At 44.2% G+C, this 13,411-nt stretch overlaps 1 protein-coding gene across 1 annotated transcript in view; it reads right to left on the bottom strand.

Annotated features, from left to right (window-relative positions):
• The window catches only part of LOC146199818 (transmembrane 9 superfamily member 2-like), a 38,628-nt gene that overhangs the window by 16,132 nt on the left and 9,085 nt on the right, over window positions 1-13,411 (bottom strand). The window contains exons 3-8 of the mRNA XM_084592201.1: window positions 12,644-12,711; window positions 9,606-9,699; window positions 5,989-6,116; window positions 5,141-5,273; window positions 3,927-4,072; window positions 1,374-1,479 (exon numbers count right to left, since the gene is read on the bottom strand). Coding sequence (XP_084448327.1) covers window positions 1,374-1,479; window positions 3,927-4,072; window positions 5,141-5,273; window positions 5,989-6,116; window positions 9,606-9,699; window positions 12,644-12,711 — 675 coding nt within the window. The remainder of the gene's footprint in view (window positions 1-1,373; window positions 1,480-3,926; window positions 4,073-5,140; window positions 5,274-5,988; window positions 6,117-9,605; window positions 9,700-12,643; window positions 12,712-13,411) is intronic.

The following is a 13,411-nucleotide window of genomic DNA, read 5'->3' as shown; positions in this document are numbered from 1 at the left end:
GTTATAGCATCGTTCTCGAAAAATCCGGCCTCGGTGGCCGTCGTCTCGGCCGTCCTCCGTCGTTGGCGTTGTGAAAGAAAATCACGAACGTGGCGGCGCTGGTAGGCGGTAGCTGGCAGCTGACATGACCGAGCACTAATTGGACGCAGGGCTTCCTGACATTACGTTTGGCAGGAACTGCCAACTCGGGTCTCCCATTTCACATTGGAGGATGATACCAGAATCAGCCTTCCAGGATTCATGAATTCGCCTTACCTCTAAGCCTACCTGGCTTAGAGGTAAGGCGAATTCATGAATACGTTCATACGGCGTGGTTAAAACGGTGCTTTATACGTGGGCTGGTAGCCTATACGCTATCGCGTCATGCCCTTAAAGGCGGAGCTTAAGTGTCCACCATATTTTTTGCGTAGGAGACGCGTGCGAACAAACTCAAACTGAAGTTAATTCTTGCCGTAATATCCCGAGTCATTGCACCATTACTGAGTCAACCCATTCCCACTTAGGAAAAATATCGGTTATGTCGAAGGAACTGGGTCATTAAGTCATCGTCCACCCCTAGAAAACTTAAACAAGGGGTACTTTAAGAGAGTTAACTGCTGCGCTAGTTGGTGGTCAGACATAATTACAAGTTATTCAGCACAACACAGACACAAAGACTGTGGTGTCCTCTTTCTTGTGTGTTTCTGTGTTACGCCGAATACCTTGTAATTATGTAAACAAGGGGGCTTGCAATTTCTGAAAAATATCACCCCGAAAGTCACTACCAAAGAAAAAAAAAACGCCACAGGTCAGAGAGAAATGCGCTTTTCTTCACGCATCCTCCTATATTTTATAGCGACACCAGGTCAAACGACGGTCACGCAGAATAAAAAAAAAATAATCAGGGGACAGCTATAAACCTGCGATAACAAGGCGTCTCTAAATAAATGGGTAAACATTTAGTATTTAGTTTAATGTACTACTTAACACGCGCCGCTTTTTTTTTTTCGGTAGTACCACCACGGGTTGCAATCGGCGAAAGAAATATTTATGCAGTACAAACCATATTTTTGAATTTACTGAGCGGTTCGCTAAGCGTCTTGATGTGGTACATAGCTTGTAGCAACTCAACTCTAGTAGGGCAGCTCAAACGAAATCAACCTCTGGTCTTCATATTGCTGATAACTTCGCAGTTAAAAAATGATGAACTATAAGCAACTATTTTGAAACTTATATCGCAATAAACATGTAGCGAATCGAGTCACCTTGCTCGAGGCTACAATACTTGGAAAAACTGGCTACTGAATACTATTCACGTATGCGACGCTGGTAACAGAACGTAACAATACACGTATATGTATTGGCCGGCCTACTCCTCCGATGTCGCTACTCACCACGAAGGTGACGCTGTAGGTGTAGGGGATCACCAGCTCCTTGGTGTCATTGGTGAATGCCATGGGCTCGGTCGAGTCGCAGTTGAAGCCATGCTTGTGCGAGATGCTGCGAACGAGCGCGGTGCAGACACCGACTGTGAGATTATTCGCCGGAACCGTGGCAAATGAGAGCAGCGCAGAACCCCTTGTCCGAAAAGTTTTCTCCCATTTTCTTTCTACCTCTCTGGCCGTACAGCGTTCCATCAACTTTTTCTTCCTCACCCACCTCTCTATTCTCTTTCAGTGAGATAGCACTCATACGGCATAGTTAGAGCCGAGCAAAAGTCTAGGCTGTGCATCGCTGGTTCTCATAGCAACTGTGACGTCAGCCAGCAAAGCAGCGAGTGAGACGACGGAATGCGCAACAGATGTGGCACTCTCTCTATCACCTCTAACTGAAACCATTTACCCAGAACGCATCCTCTTCTATAAGGCGTGCATTTATCATGCGATGACAAAAATAGTATAACAGGCCGTTTCAGCTAAGTTGTCATAAGCGGTGAATGCTGGCAAAGTGCTGTACGGAAGATTCGACTAGCGCCGGATCGTAGCTGATTGTCTTGACCAGGTTCACTCAAATGTAAACTACCTGACTCGATAATTAACAAAGTTGAATTTTTAACATTGTTATCGTTAATATAAATAAAAAGACTAGCGCAAATAACACAGACACAGACATAGGAGAAGACAGGACGAGCGCTTTTTATTTATGATGACACACCAACTAGCGCAGCTTTCTGCTTTGACTGCATTATCGTTAATACCATTAAACGTTTTATAGTAAAATTCAAAAATGTGAGAAATTTTCATTTTAATTGTTTCCTTCTAGCTAAATTCAGTGAGGCTCTTTTTTTTTTTTAGCTTAAAATAAAGCTCAGAAATTAAAAATCGAACGCCATTGTGCGATTCTTTGGTTTAAAGGACTATAAACACTAAATTTTGGTGGCATTTTTCTTCTTGATGATGTGCAAGCCATTCCTACATATCGATCCGCACGCAGTTTTCGTCTACAACCGCTAAAGAATTTATAACTGAATTTTCTTTTCTCACCAATTTCGGTTTCAACGGCCGAGAGATGGCTGCGACGTCACAATAAAGTCTCGACACAAGGAATGAAAAACGGCGATATAATCGCCGATTCTTCACTTATTCTGTTTCCTGTTCTTGAGGCAGGCTGGCTTTATCACTGTAGTGAATTTAAACGCCACAGAAATAATTATATGGCTCTTCTTTCATCCCTCACGTGACCTAGACTTGACTTTGACTTCACAACCATCGATCGGTCGTTGAAACCGAAACCGGTGTGAAAGAAATTAGATTAGGACTTACTCAACAATCGTGGGCGAATATGACGTGGTGATCCGTGTACAGTAATGTCTTAGGTATCATTACAAAGGATACAACACGAACTCAAAAATTACGTGCCTATACTCCTTTAAAACCAACATTTTCCCCGTGAGTAAGAATACCCAGCTGACGGGTTACATGGGCATATAAGTGTTGTAGTTGCTTTTTCCCCACGCTAACAGAAAAAAAAGATGAGTTGAAGGAAGCATTTCATTGTCCCCATAGGTTCCTGTAAGAAAATGGCACGTAAATTACAATATCTGCCTAGTACAAATTGTCGGTCTTAGACAAAAGTGAAGATAAGACGGTGTGCCATAGCTGAGGCGCCGAAGTCAAGACTTCTGCAAGTCAGCGGCTCATACTCCCACTTTCGAGCTAGGCTAGGTTACGACACAACGCACTCAAAAAAATATGAAAACAAAGTTAAAACCAGTCTTCTTTGCAGCATTAGAACACCGTATGTGGCAATCCCGGGTCGATTACTGCGCAGCTGATATGCTGCACTTTCTTTAAATGATGCATATTTATATTACGTGTCCTTACCGTTTTTCTCTTTCATGTCAGGTGTCTGGCATAGCATCGACCGAGATAGCCATGTCGGCGGCAAGACATGGTGCGTCGACTGGGGCGTCAGTTTTTACGGTGAGTGGCCTCATCGCTGCAGCTATTATAGATGAATGGACCCCTGGCGGTATCGAGACTAAATCCTTACTTTTTCCGCATACGATTGGGACGGGTGTTTAGGCGTACGGTCGAGTTCTATCATCTGATAGACCTCATATACTATCAATAAGGGTACCACTTGCGATTCTCCACATGTCGGCGATTTCAAGCCCTATATACCACGCGACACGAGCTGAGAAAAGATTTTTCTTTCCCTTATCTGCTCCGACATCTCTTTTCTAGTTTGTTTGTTTGTTTGTTTGTTTGTTTGTTTGTTTGTTTGTTTGTTTGTTTGTTTGTTTGTTTGTTTGTCTGTTTGTCTGTCTGTCTGTCTGTCTGTCTGTCTGTCTGTCTGTCTGTTTGTTTGTTTGTTTGTTTGTTTGTTTGTTTGTTTGTTTGTTTGTTTGTTTGTTTGTTTGTTTGTTTGTTTGTTTGTTTGTTTGTTTGTTTGTTTGTTTGATTGATTTTGATTTTTTTTTGTGACCAGCACAGTTGTTGACTGACCTCCGTGGCTGCACCTTGACGGAGATGATGCGGCCGCCCTGCTCGATGAAGGAACTGCCCCAGGACTCCTCCTCGCTCCTGTGGTACGATATGACCAAGTCCACGTGGTTGAACAGGTAGAAGGTTTCCGGCTTTGAGTAGGCGGACTGCAAATGTCCATGCAGACAGGCCGCGGAGGAAACAAAAGTATAGCAGTGCAAATACCGTACTTATCTAGAGAGACATACGATTTGAACAATGTGCTTGGGAAAAGTATCAGAAACCCCAAGAACTTACAACTCGGCTTTTCATTCCCCAAAATCCTGCATGAACGGCATATAAACTAAAGCAATCGCAGCCACTGCGTGGTTTCTAGTCGTCATTATTCTTCTACTTTTCTGCGCAGTTATTTCTTTTGGAATTCCTTCTGCGTTTTTGCAGTCTTTAACTTCCCCCGGGAATCCCTCGGTTAATTGATCTGTAATAAACTTAATTCACGTCCAGCGCGTTCTTCTTTTCTCGTTCTTTCGTATTTGCCATTTTAGCGCTGGTATCTCAGAGCGTTATAAGTACCGAATAGCAACGTCACGACTGGCAAAAAAGAAAAAAAGAAGTCACGACATATGCTAGGCTGATCTGGCCGAAAACGGCGCAAGATAAGGAAATGATTGGAAATAATACGGACAGGCTATTGTCTCTCAGTGAACTTATCTTCGCCATGATAAATGTAAACTTATTGTAGAACTGTCTGTGTATCAGGAACAGGGGTAGGCTTCTATTGTCCCTCAGTAAACTTATCCTCGCCATGGTAGAGATAAATACTTTGTACGACTAGCTGTGTTGCGGGAAGAGGTGCATGCACACTTTATCCTTAAACGCTATTCTGTCCTTGTAAGACAAACATCATGTCACTCAAGTTTGGAACGCTCGATTCCTTCGAACATGGATATCTCCCTGCCACGAAAGCGAGAAGTGACCAAAGGGCCTAAAATAAAGGCACATAGCGTCAGTGTTTAAAGGCCTTCGTCTTCTGGCCGTTAAATGACGTCTAAGTTCAACAGCAGAGGGTCTGTCCCCCACATGCTTATTGCTGCGACCCTGTTACAACACCTTTCTTTCACCGATTTCCTCAGTATTGTCACCTAAAGCTATGAGCGAATCTTAGAAGTACGTCGAAAGGCCATACACTCACTCAGGGGACACGCACTCGAGCGGAAAGGCATGCATGCACTCACGTATACTCCACATATTCCCCGGGGCATGCTGTTTCGGAAGGTGTAGCAGCCCATAGGGAAGCCCATGGAGCACATCTGGCCATTCATCTCTGCCGTCGAGCGGCACCACGTGACCGGCATGTTGTCCACGATCCTGGAAACGGGCAGAGCATTGTGTATACCCCCGCACATGCACCTCCTATATCATATAATCTAGAGATAAAAAAAAAAAACGTTATATGAGGGCAAAAGGTGAAGCAGTTGTCGCGCCTTTCTTTTTTTCGTGGAATGTTCAATCTCCTGTTGCCTTAGGCAATTGCATCAACCTCTAATAAGCATCGGAAAACTGGACTGTTTCATCAAAATGTGAGGCGATGTTTGTTTTTCAGAACCTATGTTATCAGAAATCATGTGCAGCCCTCGTTGCTACCCCACAGGGATGTATTTCTCCCACTAGCATTTCGATTTCACGCACAAATTGAAGTATGAAACGCTAGCCGGAAAAGGAAAGTTCAGGAACGACTGCGCATACACGTGCTGTAAAACTCCAGTTCGGCCCGGATTAGTGCAAATAATCATAGGAAACATTGTAATACCCGGAAAACAACAGCTGCAGACTGGCATGCGATAAAATAGCACAGGTGAGGAAAAAAGGGAAGGTGGAGTAATGACATAGTTTCAACACCTAACCTCTACACAGATGCTGGCTCATCATTAAAGGCGCACGAAAGCTGACAATTCCAAATAGGGAGGCCGTGTAGCTAACGGTCTCTACTAGTGCTACTGCTTGCAGAATGGAAAATAAAGCTTACATAGGTGAGCCTGCCGGCATGTCCCTTCGCTCAAACTCAAGCGTAACCTGCACTCACCAGTGGTGTTTGTACTGCAATGCCATGCCCCTCTTCAGTCTCTTGAGTTTCTGAACGCCGCGGGAGTCGTCATGGCTGTACGTCTTGTTGCAGAGGGACACGCATGTATGGTTCACCATGAAGCCAATCTGCGCCCATCATGCACATGCAGGGGTTCATTACGATGTTTTCTCTTCCGCAGAACGCTACCATCATACTATGGGATGTCGGCTTGCGAAGCCCGATTCACGCTACTAACCTCGCCACTGTTTGACAGTGTTGCACGTTTCTGATCCAAGAAAATAACGCAGTCATACAGGCTAACCGCAGAACATCCGTAAATACATACGCTCAGTCCTGCTCTGCCATTTGAGGTTCATTTCACTTACGAAAAGTACCGGGTTGCGCAATGTACCGCCTGTGAATGCACCGGACATGTCTTCAACTAGTCATGCTGCAACAGAATTCATCAACCTAACACTAGATTTCAATTTATTTCAAGTGATTAGCCAGAATACGCGTGGTTCTAACATTCTTGATTTAGCTCTATCCACTGCTCCCGATACCATAGGGCCGGTTATGTATCTTGATGGATTTAGCGATCATAAGATGTTGCAGTTTGATATTCTAGTTCCGAGCTTGTTTGCAGGTATTACAACTAAAAAAATTAGAGATTATAGTAAAGCACGATATGATGAAATTAACACGGAACTTGCCTCATTTTTCAATGAGGTGTTTTTCCCGCTAAGGAACGAACGATCTACCGAAGAAAACTGGTTGCTCTTCAAACACAAACTATCTCGACTGATAGAGAAACATGTTCCTCTGATTACAATAACTAATGACATAAAAAATCCATGGTTCAACAAGACCCTCCGTCGATTACGGAATAAAAAGATGCGCCTATACAGAATAGCTAGATCTGCTCCTTCTTCAACCTCGTTGGAAAGATATAAACTGTGTTTGAAAGCGTACTGTTCTGCTGTTACCACTGCCAAAAACAAATACTTCACTCATGATCTGCCGTCACTTTTGCAGACTAATCCTAAGAAGTTTTGGCAGACTATATCTCCCGAAAGTAAACATGACCTCATACAACTACACAATACTGATGGCTTGCCGCTAGCTGATACTGAATGTCCAACCGCGTTCAACAGATTTTTTGCATCAGTGTTTACTAAGGAAGATTATTCCAGTATGCCAATTGTTCTCGAGTCTGACTACCCATTCATGGAGCCCATCACCATTAGTGCTGAGGGTATCGCATCACTAATTAAAAATCTAAAGTTATCATCATCTGCCGGAGTGGACAACATTAACTCGAATATACTTAAAAACACCATTTCAATTTCCAGCCAGATTTTGTGTCATATATTTCAGCAATCACTATCCTCCGGAGAACTGCCCACTGACTGGAAAAAAGCCAAAGTCATCCCTGTCTTCAAAACGGGTAACAAAACCTCTCCTGATAACTATCGGCCTATTTCGTTAACATGCATATGCTGTAAATTACTTGAGCATATTATCGCTTCTCACATTTACAACCATCTGGAACGAAATGACTTCTTTTTTTCAAATCAGCATGGTTTTAGGAAAGGCTACTCATGTGATACCCAGATATTTGAATTTACTACTGACCTGCATTTCAACATGGATGATAACCAGCAAACAGATTGCATTTTTTTTTTATATTTCTCAAAAGTATTTGACAGAGTTGCACATGGCCGGCTTTTTACAAAATTATCTACCCTTTCCCTTGATTCCCTCACATTATCTTGGCTTCGAAACTTTCTCTCATTACGTCAGCAATTCACAGTTGTCAACGGCTCTTCCTCATCCCTATGTGACGTAACCTCAGGCGTACCACAGGGAAGCGTACTTGGACCCTTACTTTTTCTAATCTACATTAACGACCTTCCCACTAACATTTCATCCCGTTTACGCCTTTTCGCAGACGACTGTGTTGTTTACCGTAAGATCGCTTCTGAGACTGACCACCTGACCCTTCAAAATGACCTTGACACTATTGTTGATTGGTGTCAAAACTGGCAAATGATTCTTAACCCTAATAAATGTAAATCAATGACTTTTAGCCGCAAGCATGTTGTTTCTAACTTCATATACTCTATAAATAATACCTCTCTATCAAGGGTTACGTCGTACAAATACCTTGGAATTCAGTTCACACCAAATCTTTCATGGTCTTCTCATATTTCTGCAGTCTGCAACAAAGCGTCGAGGACATTGGGTTTCATACGCCGGAACCTTCGAAACTCACCTAGCTCCGTTCGAAAACTTGCATATTTTACATTTGTTCGCCCACAGCTGGAATTTATCTCACCTATATGGTCTCCCCATCAGAAATATCTCATAGATATGCTCGAGTCCATTCAAAGCAGAGCTGCCCGGTACATTTTTAGCAATTATAGTCCCCTCGCAAGTGTATCCCAGCTTAAAAACCTTAATGACATACAGATACTTGAAATTCGTCGCTCCATTTCACTTCTGTGTTTATTCCATAAATATGTTCACACCCGTCCTTCGTTGTTACCTCTGGCATCACCTTTCCGCTCTTCACAACGCTTACACAATCAACTCAGCTTCAACCGGATATATGGGAAGACCCTGTCGTTTAATTCCTCTGCATTACCTAGAGCAATAAAACTCTGGAATGATCTTCCTGACAACATAATCTCTTTCGTTGATCCTGGTGAGTTTAAAAAACATCTATGTATACATCTATTGCCATAGTGATGTTCGAAATGTACAACAGTTTTATTTGTTTTTAACGTTGTTTTTCGTGTCTCGTGTCTGATGTTATTTTAACTCGGTTTTGTATAAATTTCGTGTTCCTTTCTTGTATTTGACTTGTACCGCGTTCTTGTACGATATTCTTGTACCTATTTGCCCCCCTCACCCAATGCTCTTCGGGGCCTGTGAGGTACTAATAAATAAATAAATAAATGTACCAGTGAGTGATGCGGAACTGATTTTTTTTTTTTAACAACTGGGCTTTCCCCCGTCTTCGCACTCGTCACTGGCTGGAAGGTTTCACTACGTCCGCCTCTCTCTCTCCCCCTATATATACGCCTCTCTGTCGTAGTAGATCTGCATTCTTGCTTCACTGTTGATGTCCTTTTTCGCGTTTGACGCGGTCCGTGTCGGGTTACTACCGGTGCTGAGGGCTTCACTCGGCAATCATGCAGACATACACACCGCCATTTTCGTCTAAATGTACTCATAATGATCACGATGTAAAAGATTCTGTTCGTGTATCCTATTTCCTTATTTTAAGAAGTACATAATCTTGAAATTCGGCGCAGCTTCGTAGGGTATTTACTCATTTAAAAAACCTCGTCAAATCCTCACATCCGCACTAGCCGTCACGACTCATTTCGTTCACAGCTGTCAAAGCAGCGAAGTTCGAAATGCCTGTTGAGTTCGCAGCTCCAAGTGCATGAAAAAGTTTTCGTTGTTTTTAAGAACCGGGTGCCCCGTAGTTAGCGTTACCTCAGGTGCGGTCATCACGGCGCTTCTTTCCTATACCGCCACATATTTACAGATATCAGCTGGCAGTTAAGAAAGCTGCACACGAATAAACGTCCCTAGCGATGTCACGGAAGAACTGCATGACGAACCTTGTAAGGTGAAAGACGTATGCGCTCTCCGAATACGACTTGCCCCAGGTTCTCGACCGGCGACACCGTCTCCTTCGTGCGGCAGAAGTCGAAGCTGCGAACAGAGAGCAGAAAATAAAATATATCGCCCGAACATCGCCCGCAGTTTTATGGAAGTGTCACAAAATTTATACACATCGAGGAATAATACCATTAGTAACTAGAGAACCTGAACGCAAGAAAGAGGACCATAGAACATACGTTATTAACATCCACGTATGCGTAGATGTAGGCAAGACATCTACAGTTATCTGCATGGGATCCCGAGAGATCCCGCTCACATGTGTTTTTGCCAAACAGTTTTTGTGACAAATGGCGCATACTTACGCACATCTCCTCAAGAATTGCAAATATTAACATCGATTCACAGACAGCGCAGGGCACGTACATAACAATCATTTTGTTCTAGCATTGATGGTTCGGACGTTACTTGCGGTTAATGAAGCTCGACTCGAGCTTGCCAGATCAGATGTTTCGAGCTTGTTCCTGTAGACAGCCGTCGAGCCATCGACGTCCCGGCTGACTGGAACCAGCGGTCGCAAGACAGCAGCTAGATGTACCGTGGCCCGTGAGTAGCACCTCATCTATGATCGATTCCTTGTGTTACGTTTTTTAATGTTTTAGCATCACATATCCTTACTGGGGAAAAATCTGTCTGTCTGCATTGTGTGATGCCACCGCCATTTTCCAGGAGGCATCCGTTTGTTACCCATTCAGTCATCTCCCCTCCAACCTCCACAATCCCCACCCCTAACCAAACAACCAACATTCACCATCGAGAGGCTGCACCGAACACCATGCATCGAACTGATGTCCTCCGCTCGCCTTCACCGCGCAGAAGGTCCTACCCACCATTCATTCACTCACTGAAACTCTCCTGCCTCCGCCCGCACAAAGCATGTGGAGCGAAAAAAAAATGCCGAAATTCGAAACATACAAACATGGAACGATGTGGCAATTGTTGCAGAAGTAAATCGAACAACCAGTGTTGAAATATACACATCGTATCAACAACCTTAGATATGCGGATGATACCACTTTAATGGCAGAAAGTGAAGTCGAACTCAAGAGACTTCTGATGCGCGTACAAGAAGAGAGTGAGAAGTTTGGGCTTAAACTGAACATTAAAAAGACAAAGATCATGGCATCTTGCCCAATCAAGTCCTGGAGCATCAAGGGACAAGAAGTGGAAGCTGTGACAGATTTTCTCTTCTTGGGCTCCAAGATTACCCCAGAAGTAGACTGCAGCCATGAAATTAGGAGACGCCTGCTTCTGAGAAAGCGAGCCATGGTTAGCCTTGACCGCCTAGTAAAGAGCAGAGACATTAGTTTGCCAACCAAGATCCGTATAACTCGTGCTATGGTCTTTCCAGTTGTGATGTATGGATGCGAGAGTTGGACTGTGAAAAAGGCTGACCGCCGAAGAATTGACGCGTTTGAATTTTGGTGCTGGCGAAGACTCTTGAGAGTTCCTTGGACTGCCAGAAGATCAAATCAGTCAATATTGTCGACCATAAACCCTGACTGCTCATTGGAGGGTCAAATTCTTAAGTTAAAGCTCAGCTACTTTGGTCATCTGATGAGAAGAGAGGAGCCGCTGGAGAAAGATTTAATGTTAGGAAAGGTTGAGGGTCACCGGAGATGGGGTAGGCAGCGAACGCGATGGTTAGATGGCATCCTCGAGGCGCTGCAGATGAAGTTATGTGATGTTAGGAAGATAGTGAGAGACAGGAAAGTGTGGCGTGATATGGTCCATAGGGTCACGAAGAGTCGGACACGACTGAACTGAACTGATGATATATCCTGCGAAATTGTTTTAACGAACAATTTCTAGCGATATTTTCTTCGATGCTGTCGACCTGTATTAAGCAGCAAAATACCACACTGCATGGTTAATATTAATAAAGGCGTAGAAATGCCGCACTACTTATATAATGCAGCGCGAAGCTATATCTCGACGAAGTATTATAGCGAATACAACTAAAAAGCGGCAACTGCTCTTCCAGCCCCTCAGCCGATGTGAAGCGCGAGTTTCATAGCGTAGCGATTAACCCTATTTGAGCCGTTGTAAAACCTATTTCATCTTCCACATCCTCCGTTGTTACGCTAGCAGGTCCTTAACTTCAGTGCAACCATTGACTCTATAGATGTCCCTTAAGGAGCACAAGCCGTTTTTTTTTTTTTTCTTATTCTTTAGCTGCATCCGACTATAGTCTCTCTTTAACATAAGAGTCAGCTCTAATTCGCACTTTGTTACTGGCGTGCGCCCTTGTTTATGACAAAAGTTCCCAAACGCGTCGACAACCGAATTTTTTACCCGAGGACGCAAGGACAAAAGAGCAGCGGAAACCACGGTCGCTGAAAGTCCGAGGCCAGCGGGTCAGTGCTCATGCTAGTCAACCATAGTCTTGTACTGCACGGTGCGGGTGCGGATCGACGTGAAATTCTTCTGTGTTCACTATTCGTGCACATCTTCGGCGTTATATTATGCCCTAACTCTGTCAAGCGGCTGGATTCGTACGATGACACCCGCCATCGGTGTCCAGAGGCCTCGAAAGTGGACGAGATGATTACCTACAGGCTAACTGTTGGGCGATTAACTGCGCTTAAACAACGCAACCTTACGCAATAATCGCTAATTTACTGGTTCATATCGATGCACCTCGATTTTCTACCGTTAAGTGTAGTCGCTCTATGCTTTCCAGCCGTCAAGCATACGCCGAAGCTAGTTTCTGCAACCTCTTTGCCTCATTGCCTTCGCTGGTCAAGGTTTCTTCAGACACTCAGAAGTCCTGAAGAGCCCCCTGTTAAACGCCCCCTGTTCGTCGGCTTTAAACACAGCACCAAGCAAAAATTCAGCAATGCAGAGGTGAATACAGCCTCAAAGTATGAAAACGTCGTCGAATAAGAAGAATCACAGGCATAAAATGTCGGGTGATGAGACAAGGTATAGTGGGGCAGCGAGACATCAAAACAATAAACATTTCCCCCACACTTACTGTTCATACTCGTACGGGATCACCGACTCGTCCGAGGTCAACCGGTTCACGTACAGGCTCACGTTGGACTGCGTACACAAAGCAGAAGGGAAAACGTAAGCGACAATTCCAGCGCTCTGGTGAGCTTGCATACGGGCGCCCGTTTGGCATCCAAACAGCGTTGAGCGAAGGCAAACATTTATAAAGTTCCCTGTTCTAGCAACACGGTGCCTCAGGACTAGTCTTTACACACGGAGGCTGAGCGCTGCAGTAACTATGTGTCCATAACAGCGACATATCGAGAGTACACAGAAGGAACAGGTGCTAGCTGTTTTCAAGCGCGCCTTGAAAATGCGTATTATGCACGTATTAAAGCATACATGGCACTTCCTTACTTTTTTACATGGAATTGGCAGGAAAGGCACGTGGCTACTTACAGCCATACCTTACTAATCAATACGTTAAACCATTAACGGGGCACTGAAAGGGTGTCCTCCACTACGGCGTCTCTCATAGCCTGACTCGGTTTGGGACGTTGAACCCAACAAACCAAAGCAAACCGTTAAACCTCATAAAGCAAAGCAACCCTTTTTGTGTCAATTTCGCATTCCTCCCTTCCCTTACGGTGAGGTTAAGGTGTCCACCAAGGAGTGTGACAGATACTGCGCCTTCCCTTTGCGTTGTACGCGCTGTTGCTATGCGCTGGCTTCATGCCGCTGTGATGGCACTAGCGTTTATTTACGACTCCCGGAATAACCAAGGAGTTTCTTTGTTCCTTGAGAATAACGT

The sequence above is a fragment of the Amblyomma maculatum genome, chromosome 2 (assembly GCF_055883805.1).
Source record: "Amblyomma maculatum isolate TAMU_Amacu chromosome 2, ASM5588380v1, whole genome shotgun sequence".
Classification (NCBI taxonomy): Eukaryota; Metazoa; Arthropoda; class Arachnida; order Ixodida; family Ixodidae; genus Amblyomma; species Amblyomma maculatum.
This window is presented reverse-complemented; position numbering and strand designations above follow the sequence as displayed.